This window comes from Alligator sinensis, unplaced genomic scaffold, assembly GCF_000455745.1.
Source record: "Alligator sinensis unplaced genomic scaffold, ASM45574v1 scaffold131_1, whole genome shotgun sequence".
Classification (NCBI taxonomy): domain Eukaryota; kingdom Metazoa; phylum Chordata; order Crocodylia; family Alligatoridae; genus Alligator; species Alligator sinensis.
In genome coordinates, this window is record NW_005841830.1 from 4,791,714 (window position 1) to 4,803,767 (window position 12,054).

Consider the following 12,054-nt stretch of genomic DNA (forward strand, 5'->3'; position numbering starts at 1 on the left):
TCTCCTCTCTTTCCCTTTCTGGACCTAGGTGAATGACTAGGGGGGAAGGGAGAGGAGGGCACTTATAATGTCCATTGTTGTCAGAGATGGCCCCATTGGAGGGGCAGTACTTAAAGATAAAAAGGAGGCCCGGATTTTTCTAGGAGAAAGTACTAAGCTAACTGAGAAATTAATACTGGTTCCTCCCCTCTCTCCCATCAACAAAGAAACTATCAAAAGAGGAAATAAAAACAAAAATAATTTGCTAATAAAAATGGAAGTTGATTGAAAAAAAAATTCCACACTAGAACTACCACTGCAAATGGGCATGAAGTAGGGAACCTGCAGTCTGTCAGGACAGCAGAAAGCCTGTGAACCAGCAGACAATTTAGTGGATCTGGTGAATGGGAAGTGTCCGGCATCCTTCCTGTCTTCAATGCTGAGCATGAAGAGGAGCAGGGACGCATGTTGTATGGGTACAGAAAGGCAAAAAGTCTCGAGCTCAAGCACTTAAGGCATGTGTGTACTCACACAGAATGAAATGTTCTTAGGAGAGCCCATAATATTTTTTGTAAAAGCAAGAGTTTAAAAATGTTAATATTAATGCCCTGGCCAAATTCCAATCGATTAATATCTTTTCATCTGCCTTGGTTACACTCATAGTTTCACTCAGAGAAGCTGAAGTGCTCTGGTTAACATCACACTGGCAATTGTGTGCCATCACAGGATGAAGTGATCTGTTGTGCAACTTGTACACCAGATACAGATCTTATGTAAAGGGCCTTAAGGATCAATTAGGATGAAAGATATTATACAAATATGTTTTTTATTTAGTAATGTCTCCCCTCCCTCCACTTAGTACAATGATGTCTTGTCTGGTCCTTCTAACAGATCAGTACATCTAAAGTGTGATTCAAGGTTTCAAACAACTTTGTTGGGAGCAGTCCAGTCATTACTGAATTAGGCATTACAATACTGCCCCTTCATTGAATTCAGTCACCTAGCATCAGCATTCAGGTACCCAGCAGAGGGAACCAAAAGGGGTGAAGACTTGCTTATATCAAAACTGTTGACAAAAACACAATGGTCGGGAGCCCTTCTAACATTCCTTCCCATCTATTAATCAGCATGCATAAATTCTCTTTTCAGATCTGCAAAGCTTTCAATGACCACACCACTGGGAGCCTCACTAAAAGGAAAAGTTTTTAAAAAATAAAGCCATAAATGATGTTTAGTGCACATCTTTTCCTTACCTTCTCAAGTTCCTGCAAATACACTTGTGCAATAATGCACGCTGTCTCAAAACAAGAGATGACTTCCTCTTCTCTTTCACACAGGCGAGCCTGGGAGGCAATGGAATTGGGTGTACGCTCTAGCGACAGACCTGCAAGGTAGAAACACCTTCTTAAACACAGACTCACTAATATTAAAGTTACTATACTCCATTTTCACAGTGCACATATTTATCAGCCAAAAGGAAATATTTGAGTATACATTTTTTTTCTTTGCTTGAAATATTTTGTGGAAACAGTTGTACAATAAACACTATAAACATAAATAGGGTGACCAAACATCCTGGTTTGGCTGGGATAGTCCTGGATTTCACAGGCTGGTCCCAGCTGGTTAGTGAAAATTAAAATGAGCATTCTGGGTGCATGGCACAGTCTGGCAGGGAAGTGGAGCAATGCAGTGCACCAGGAAGGCTTCTGCCCACCTGTCTGGCACACCATGCCACTCCACCTCCATCGGTGCTGCTGACTTGCGGGAGAGGGGGTGAGGCACAGAGGAGGGGGCAGCATCCCAGATTTCCTTATGGTCACCCGACACAAAATGCACTGACTGGCTCATAGCCATTTCTTATAAGAGTAGTATCATACACCCCTACAGCACCTTTCCACTCCCCAAACACCATTGTGAGTAAGGAAGATATTAGTCTTACAGGACACATGGGTAAGCTGTGGTATAAAAAATTAAGGCTACATTTCCAAGATGGCAACAAATTTTGGGTGCCTTTGCTTTTGGGTTCCTCCTAGGCATGCACTGATAGAGATTTTTCACGCCAATCCCAATATCCGATTTTTAAGGAAGCATATTGACCGATGCCAATCCGATTTCTGATATAGCACGGAGAGGTGCCTTCAGCTGGTAAGTCCGTTGTGGTGGAAGGGAAGGGGGGCAGATCAACCCCTCCCCACACAATGAGGGAGAGGGCAGGGACACAGGATGGAAGCGCAGCTCATCGGGGAGGGGGGTGGCTCCCACTGCTGCTTGCACCCTGGCAGCATGGGCATGTGCCCCCCAGATCTGCATGAGGCGAGTGGGTGGGTTGCAGCTGTAGGCTGGAACTGGGCTCTTCTCAGCAGGGGCTGGGCTCAGGGCGGGGCCTATGGAAGGGGCGGTAGCCACCCTAAATTTCATCGTAGCCCTGCTCCCAGCGCCACCACTGCTGCAGTCCCAGCGTTTAGGGGGATGCGGGGGTTGAGCCAGGGCTGTGCCAGGCAGCCAGGTGGTGGCAGCGGCACTGGGAGGGAGCTACAGCAAAAACTGGGGTGGCTACAGTCCCCACTCCATAGCCCCTGCTCCAAGCCCAGCCCCCAGTGAGAAGAGCCCAGCGCAGCCCACAGCTGCAGCCCACCCACTCGCCCCACGCAGATCCAAGGGCATGCACCCCTGCCGTGCCCTCCCAGGGTGTAAGCAGCAGCCCCCCACCCCCAACAACAAGCCGCACCTCTGTCCCACCCCATCAAGCAGCACCTGCCCCTTCCCCCTCCCTCACCACGGGTGGGGGGGTGAGGGGGTTGATCTGCCCCCTCACGCCCCTTCCCTCCCTCCTCCCCTTCCACCACAATGGACTTACCAGCTGGAGGCAGCTCTACATGCTGCCGGGCCGTGCTCCTTGATGCCTGAGTGCTGCGCTGTGGTTGTGCGCATGCACAAGCATTTAGCAGCCAAATTATTGTCCCCATCAGGCCGATTTCTCATACAGCCAATTTTCTTTATCTTGGTACCAATCCGATATCAAACCGATGTTTCGGTGCACCTCTAGTTCCTCTCCTGTGATCCTTTGGAAATGAGTGTCAGAATTGTTATTCCTCCATTAACAACAATGGAAGTTGTTGGGAACAATAGACACAACACAGCTCTAAAAGAGAGGCCTGAAGAGGACACTCAAATGCACAGAAAAGTCAGAAGTCACTTTTGAAAAGGAGGTGCACAAGTGACTGATATAAGGTCATATGATACTTTTTATCAGAGCCAGCAAGAGAACTCAAATCTTCCACTTTGAAGGCTAATGCTTTAATTTGGGGGTGTCAAAGGCTGTCCCACAGTGCTGCCTGAGGGTCTTGGACTCTACTTGCACACCAATGCACAGGACTAGTTTGATGCACATGCTTCATGCAACACCCAGGCCAGAACAAGCCCACAGACTGGTCTTGCGCTACTCATTCAGCAGGGAGGGCCTGATGAGTTTGATACCTCTGCTTTAACCTAAAGATTGTTCTCCCTGCCAAAGAGAAGGATTTTTGTGTATCGTGTATTTAAATCCTTTCTTGCACTATCCAGCCCTGTGACGAACAAAGAATGCATTAACCAAGGCCAGCTGCCATTCTTCCTACATGAATGCCCTTTATCACCAGACCCTTAACTGGCTTCATATCCTTTGCTCCCCTCCAACACACACCGATTCTAGTCTCTTCTATGTGTGTTCTTATACTACATTCAGCCCTAGAGTCCCTATGTACATGGATATATACTGGACAACAGCAACTAGCACCAGTACAACCAAGCAGATGCAGTGGAGTCATAACTGACTCCGAGATGAACATGAGCCGGCAGTGTAACAAGGCCATCAACAAGGCCAATCGCACCTTGTCGTGCATTAGCAGGTGCATGACTAATAGAACAAAGGAGGTGATGCTCCCCCTCTATGCAGCACTGGTCAGGCCGCAGTTGGAGTACTGTGTTCAGTTTTGGGCGCCGCACTTCAAGAGGGATGCGGGGAATCTAGAGAGAGTCCAGAGGAGGGCCACTCGCATGATTAGTGGCCTTCATGATAGACCCTACGGGGGGAGGTTGAGAGAGCTGAATCTCTTCAGCCTTCACAAGAGACGGCTGAGGGGAGATCTTGTGGCCGCCTATAAATTTATTAGGGGAGGTCAACAGGGAATAGGGGAAGAGCTGTTTACTAAGGCGCCCCAGGGAGTGACTAGGAATAATGGGTGTAAACTAGTTGAGAGTGGATTTAGGTTAGATATTAGGAAGACATTTTTCACAGTAAGGGTGGCCAGAATCTGGAATGGGCTTCCAAGAGAGGTGGTGCTATCACCTAGCTTAGAGGTCTTCAAGAGGAGGCTAGTCACCTGGCTGGGGTCATCTGACCTCGGTCCTCTTTCCTGCCAGGGGCAGGGGGTCGAACACGATGATCCATTGAGGTCCCTTCCGACTCTACAATCTATGAATCTATGGTACAGTGCAAACATATCTGCAGTGCAAACATATCTTTTGAGGACACACAGTAGCCTACTCCACACTTCCCATGGAGCAGCAAAACGGAGAGGCGTAACAGAGTAGCTGGGTATCTGGAACAGCAGTGACATAGTGGGGCAGTCGCATGGTTGAAACATCAGTTATTATTTTGGTGCCCTGACTTAAGTTGGCACCCAGGGCTCCTGCCCCAGTTACCCCACCTTAGTTATGCTACTGTGAAAGGCCTACAGATTGTTGCTCAAATCCCACCATTTCTGGCACACACCAAGGATAGAGTACCAGATGCCACTGGTAGTACTTTGGCCATGTGGACAAATCAAAAAATATGGACAGGCTTCTCCTAATTAATGCTTCAACTGATTCTGTCCTCCACAGAGCAAGAGCAGAGATACACTCCAATATTTTAAATATGCTGTGATTTTTGCCTCCTGGCTGATCAGCAGTGAGCAGCAGGGTCACCAGAGCCCCTCAATCAGCAACAGGAGGCAAAAACCACAGCATATTTAAAATAATGGTTTTTGCCTCCCAGGTAATCAGGGGTCAGTGGTAGGGCCACTAGGGCTGCTCCATCGATCAGTGGCTAGGGGGAGGGGGCACAGGTATGACAAAAAGAGCAAGGTTAAAGGAGCTACTGAACAGCGTACTTCCACCACGATTTAGGTAGGTCCCTACTGACAATGTCAGGTCCTGCTTTTGGCTTAGAAATGATATTTAAAGGACACAGTCTGAAAAACAGTCTGGGAACTTGGAATACATATTCTACACTGCCCATAACATAAGATAGTGATACCCGCCCCAGAGCAGGGGGCCCCCGAGTCCTGGTTTTGGGGGAACAGATCAAATTAGTATGCATACATGTGATAAGCTACATGGACTATGATGACCAGAGAGAGACAACCAACCAGCAATAGTCATGGATCAAGTGTTATCAGGAGGGAAGGAGAATACAAAAGCAGAGACTTGAGAGTAACAAAGGGTCCCACCTCCTCCCCATTCCTTCCCATCCCTGTTCCCCAGGAAGGGTCCCTGAGGCCACCATGGACAGAGGACACTCCACCAGTTCATCTCATCCAACCCACTGGCGGGGGGTGTGGGCCTCAGTATCCTACCTCCAGACTGCTGGCATGCTGAACAAAAAGAGCAAGGTTAAAGGAGCTACTGAACAGCGTACTTCCACCACGATTTAGGTAGGTCCCTACTGACAATGTCAGGTCCTGCTTTTGGCTTAGAAATGATATTTAAAGGACACAGTCTGAAAAACAGTCTGGGAACTTGGAATACATATTCTACACTGCCCATAACATAAGATAGTGATACCCGCCCCAGAGCAGGGGGCCCCCGAGTCCTGGTTTTGGGGGAACAGATCAAATTAGTATGCATACATGTGATAAGCTACATGGACTATGATGACCAGAGAGAGACAACCAACCAGCAATAGTCATGGATCAAGTGTTATCAGGAGGGAAGGAGAATACAAAAGCAGAGACTTGAGAGTAACAAAGGGTCCCACCTCCTCCCCATTCCTTCCCATCCCTGTTCCCCAGGAAGGGTCCCTGAGGCCACCATGGACAGAGGACACTCCACCAGTTCATCTCATCCAACCCACTGGCGGGGGGTGTGGGCCTCAGTATCCTACCTCCAGACTGCTGGCATGCTGACATCTGACACCTAAGAAAGAGCCTCAGAGTGGAGACTGTCCTGGCCAGATGTACTTTGATTCTGATGACAGCTCTAGAATTTGGTATATATATAGAATTGCTTGATTGTTTGTATTGCTTCTTTCTTGTTATCACTTTGTATCAATAAATTTGCCTATTATCGAATGGAGAGGTCGTGGTCGGTCCGGGGGTAGGTGGGGGGTGGACCTCTCGGTCTTAAATCCAGAACCAACACTGCAATTTGGATACTTCAGAGCAGCACACAGAGTTTATTTAAACACACGCATGCACTACACTGCACACAGAATTTTCCACTTGGACAGAAAGGGAGAAGAAAAAAAACCCACATGATGTGATGTGCATTATACGGGTTAAGGTACTGATTGAAAGTACTCTAATATTGTGCCAAAGAACGTGGTACAAGATCCTCCACAGAACAAAAATATAGGGCCTTTATCACCAATTCAGCTCCATCCTCCTGTTCATCTTGATAACTGATATTTTAGTCAGCTTCCTCTGGTTTAAGGATCTACTGACCTTATCTTCCAGTGTTGTTTTTATGGTAGGAGAGTGATTTAAAAAAAAATTCACATCACCACTGCCACCAATTCAGTTCCATCAGGGGAACAAGAGCTAAAATGCTATGCGCCCAATGCTCTCATGGTTACCAGGGCCTCAAAGTGGTATAGACCTAAGCAGGCTAAAATGATCTGCAGTTTAAAAACCTCAGTCATCTAGCACCCTGTCCATACTAGTATTCATACCTCTGCTCTCACTAGTGGAGCTAATCCAAATTTTGGGCCACATCAAATATTTTTAACTCAGTTATTTAAAAAAAAAAATAAAACTGAAAGAATTTCCAGGGCCTATGCCCACTAGTCTACTTACCCTCCACAGGAAAAAAGGAAGGGCTTTTACTAAGAGATAGCCCGAAACAAGACAGGGCTCAATGTAATTTTATCTCAGCAGGACTGATGGAAGTAAGTACTAGACCTTGAGATAAAAGAACCAAGTGCCCTATTTACACTTGGATTTTATAATGAAATAACCAAGCCAAAATCAGCTGTCTGTAAGAAACAAGCATCACTTTTTTAATGAAGTCACAGTACTTGATGTCAGTTGGTATACCCCATTTTATGAATTTAAAGAAGAGTATCCAGGTTGTAGCCATATTGGTCTAGAGGCAAAAGGAATCCGAACTCATGATAGAGGTGATATATTTTATTAGACCAAGTAGATTTTTGCAAAAAAAATTCTTTGCAAAAATCTAGTTGGTCTAATAAAAGATATCACCTCTACCATGGGCTTTGATTTAAAGAAACATGTATACTACTAGGAAGCAAGCAACTCCCAATTTACAATTTCCCATTTTACCTCGAAGGCCAGGGCTCAGCTATACTGTGAAGAGGCTTTCAAAAGGTCAGTTTTCTGTTGCTACTTATCTTCTGCCTGACTATATATATGGCTTCCAGTCATTTCCCTTCCCCCTGAATCCATATTCCCCATTTTACATGGAGAGAAACTGATATACAGATTACACAATTCAGTATCAGGACTAAGATTAGACCCTAGGGCTGCATCCACACAAGAAAACACGTTTGTTGTGGCATTTCAAAGCAGTTTGAGATGCTGCAGAAGGCACACCACAAACTAAAAAAATGTTTTCCACACGGCATATTTAATACTAGGGAATCCTGGTATCAAAAAAAAAAAACACACCGGAAAAAGTGTGGCACAAGGCATGCTCCTGGAGCATGCCTAGAAGCAACTGGAGGCTGGGTCCTCCAGGTAGACACTCTAGCACCTGACCAGAGTGTCTATGCCTGCCGCATGCCCCTGCTGCTTCAGCATGCTGCCTTACTGTGCTGGAAGACATAGAAGTGGGGCAAGGCCGACAGTAGTGGCTCGGAGCTGGCCTGGGTTGCTCCAGGGCCTGGACCAAGCAGGCTGCCTTGCAGCCATGCACAGGGGCCAGCTGTGCCCAAATCCCAGAGGGGGAGGCACTGGCACCCCATTCTCTGCTCCATGCCAACAGCAGAGTCAGGAGGACCCAGAAGCTGCGGCAGGGACCAGTGGTGACTCTGGTAAGCAGGGATGTGGGGGTAGGGGGACTGTGTGCTGTGAAGAGGTGGGGTGATTGTGGAAGGGGTCCCTCACTTGCCCCCACACGGTGCACAGCCCCTGCCACCCACAGCAGGAGACGGCCCTCAGGGCGCTCATGGCACGTAGCACTGCCTGAGTCCTGGGGGCTATACATGGTGCATGGAGCTGGCCCAGTCCACTGATACATGCCTTCAAGCAGGGCAGGACCGGGCCGGCCCCTGCCGCTACCCAGAGCTCCTGGCACTGCAAATAGGAGCCACATGCCATCAGGCTGGGTTGGCACCTGCCTCCACATGGCAGACATGTGGAGGCAGCAAGCGGCTCGGCCTGATGGCACGTGGGCCACGTGGAGGCAGGAGGCAACCCAGCTGTGTGGCTCCTCCCTGCAGTGCCAGGAGTCCTGGGTGGCAGTAGGAGCCAGGCCACTTGTGTGTGAAGGCACGTGCCAGGCCAGCTCTGTGTATGTGTATGTGTAACCCCAGGACTCAGGCAGTACCATGCGCTGACAGAGGGCTCTGCCTGCAATGGACCATGAGTGCTCAGAGGGTCCATTGCTGGCTGCTGCCCCAACTTGGGGGGGGGGGAGGGGGGGAGGAGAGGCAGGCATGTGGCACCCCCCCCCCAATGCCCCTCCAATCCACCCACAAACACCCCCCCTCTCAAACCATCCCTACAAAACCCACACCCAAAAACCCCACACATCCACCCCCCACAAACCCCTAACCCCCCCCCAAAGCACCCAGGAACCCCAAACACCCCCCCAATCAATCCATCAACCCCAAACATTCCCCCACAAACCCCACACACACCTACCCTCTCCACTGCAAACCCCACATGCCCCCCCAAAATATCACACCCTGCATACCCAGCCACCAGACTGGACAGGACCTGCTGGCAAGAGTGATGGCTGCAGGGGCAACTGCCTCACTGCACCCCTGCTCCGTGCCCACACCGGTGCTGGAACATGCAGCCCCAGCCTGGGGGTCTCCTGGTCCCAGGAACCACTTGGGGAGTGTGATGGGCAGGGCATGAATGAGGTGGCAGCAAGGTCTATCGGTGTATGTGATGGTCCAGGGGTGTGTGAAAGAGAGATTGGGTGGGGGGAGGGGAGGTGCTCCAGGTAAAAGTATCCACCAGAGCAGGGCTTGAAGCCCCCCTAGAGCAGCCTGTGCAGGGGGAGGCCAGCCTGGAAGGGAAGGGACTTGCCTAGCCGGGGCCCTGAGCCCGAGTCAAGGGTTTCCCAGGAACAGCATGGGGATAACTGGGGCCTAGGCACAGGCACAAGGGCTGGCATTGCTCAGAGCCACAAAGCAGTGGGTGGAACAGCTGCAGCTGGATGGATATCCTGGTGCTGAGTGAGGGAACTGCTGCTGGGAGAGAGTGCATGGGAAGTAGGCAGGGGCTGTGTGTCAGAAGTGAGGGGCGCTCGTGGGACTGTGGGTAGGGAATGAGGAGCAAGGGAATGGGCAGGGCACCAGCATATCAGTACTGCTTAGTGCCACAAAGCAGTTGAGGGTCCAGCTGAAGCTGTCCCCACATCCTGGTGAGCGAAGCTGGCAGGGGCTGCTCTGATTCTTCTATGATAAAAAAAACCCAAAAGGAAGTGCCAAAGTGTATAGATATTTGAATTTATTTTATTATTAAATAAATAATAATAAAATTATTATTTTAATTCTAAAATTAAATTAGAATTTAATTAAATTTTAGACAGAGACACTGATAGGCTTCCAAACTGCTTTAAAAATTGTAAATATATCAATAAAACATTGCCCATCTGATCTCTTTCTCTATATATAGTGGTGTTTCATTTTAATTGTGGAAGAATGTGGATTTGGAGTATATTAAAGAGAGAATTTGGTGTTTTTTTATCAGAGAAGTTGCATTTTTTTAAACAGGGAACACCAGGATCCCTGATGGTGAGGCAAGGATGACTAGGATAAAACACCAAAGAATGACCAGTATAAAAAAACCAAAAAAGGCAGTAAGCCTGCCCAGGGCTGGCACCAGGGACCCAGCTAGAGGGCAAACAAATTAGGGGCAGGAGGACATGCTTCAACAGTTCAAAGTGGGCCACCGCAATGAGCACATATTCCGGGCAATAGCTGCCCAGATGGCAGAGTGAGGGCACCAGAAGACATGACAGAAGTGCTGCACAAAGACCAACTGTGCAGCCACGGCCCACTGGCAGCTGGCCCAGAGGTGAAGATGGCTCTGCTGCAGTGCCCATACCACAGCCCAGGCAGTCATGTGGTCCCTGTTTGGATCTGACAAGCATGCAGACATGGAGCCGCAGGTCCAAGGAGGCAGATACTGTCGCAGATGGCAGCAGGTCATAGCCAGGCAGCAGCCCCCACTGCTAAACTAGTACAGTAGGTAGAGGATGCAGAGGCCACTCTAGGTTAGGGCTGCTTCAGCAGTTCAGCTGGCACAAGGGGCTTGTGTCCGCAGATACTAACTGGCTGGGCCTCAGAAGCTCATGAGGGTAGCTTTTTATACTGCTGGGGCAAGCACTGGTCCCAGTTCCTCTAGCTCCCCCTGCCTGAAGATCTGGGAGGAGTAGGATAGGGTCAGCTTGTCCCAAGTGGGACAATTTGCCCCACACCAAAGTGCATGTTCCAGCGTATGTGCTGAGTTACAAGTTTCCAGCACAAATTTGTGCCGCTGCTACAAGCACACGTGCCTGCATGTGTGGACACACCCTAGGAGTTTAGCCCCTAAATTGCTGATTTGCTAGATCCCATTACCTTTCTAAGCAACCTACCTGAGCTTCAGCAAGATCAATCAAAAACTGAGATTGTTTCAGCCTGTAGTGGAACTAAACAGTTGAGAATCCTGGCAAGAATAATATATACATTTAAGCAGTACATCAGTCTCCACATTCTCTTTCTGAGCAACTGAGTACAATGCTTTTGGCACTAAAGAGAACAGCATAGAAGAACAAGACAAAAGTGATATCTATAACTAGAACATTTGCTGCAACATCCACTCACTCTTAGCATCTTTCTTACAAGAAAAAAAGAAAAAATTTAGTCTAGCATAAGTATTGCACCAAAGCAATGTTTACTTGGGAAATAAATGTTTAATGGGAAATAAATATTTTCATATATATAATCTGCCAGAAAAGTTCACAAATATTGTGTGTATTGTCTTTTTAGATTGAGTACAACTAATACCACTTTTTCTCTGAAGGTATCAAAGTTAAGAAGCAGGAGGGTATGGCAAAAACTTAAAAATCTTCAAGTCTCAACAGTCCTTTAAAGTTGTAGTTTTTTTCATAAAAAAACCCAAAATGTAGCCTGGGAAATTAATGACTTGTCCCAAGTTACAGTTAATTAGTGACAGACTGAGGACCAGAACTCAGTGTTCCCAGTCTACTTGCTTCTTTCATTAGCTTACCCTTTATTCCCAATATGTTACCTTGGTATTTTCACTCTGCCTTTTTTTGTTGTTGATATTTTATACTGGTCATTCTTAACTGCTCAGACTCCTTGCTGTTGGAAAAGCAGGTGACAGCTACAGCTTAGCCAGCAGTTTCATAAAGCCTCTGTGTGGCCGGGAGGTGGCAAACATTTCTCTGGGATGAAAGTTTTCTAAAGAGCCAGCTGTGTCCTTCTAGTCCTGATTAGATACTGCACCACCCTCCTTATGGGGCCAAGTCTTCATCTGGAAAACACAGCTGGCACAGAATTTAATAAGCACTTGCTTATTAAATTATATTTCTGTTCACAAGCAGATTTCATGCCCTAAGTAGTATCTTGAGTGCCTGCAAGTCTCTGGAGTGGTTTTAAAACTACTAGGGGCCTAAAAATAATGAATCACCTCTTTC

The 12,054-nt window shown here is 47.9% G+C and overlaps 1 protein-coding gene across 4 annotated transcripts in view; it reads right to left on the bottom strand.

The window, feature by feature from the left end:
- Window positions 1-12,054, bottom strand: part of TTC7A (tetratricopeptide repeat domain 7A) — a 321,743-nt gene that overhangs the window by 272,818 nt on the left and 36,871 nt on the right. For all 4 annotated transcript variants that reach the window (XM_025203549.1, XM_025203451.1, XM_014520074.2 and 1 more), the window contains one exon: window positions 1,233-1,363. In XM_025203549.1, coding sequence (XP_025059334.1) covers window positions 1,233-1,363 — 131 coding nt within the window. The remainder of the gene's footprint in view (window positions 1-1,232; window positions 1,364-12,054) is intronic.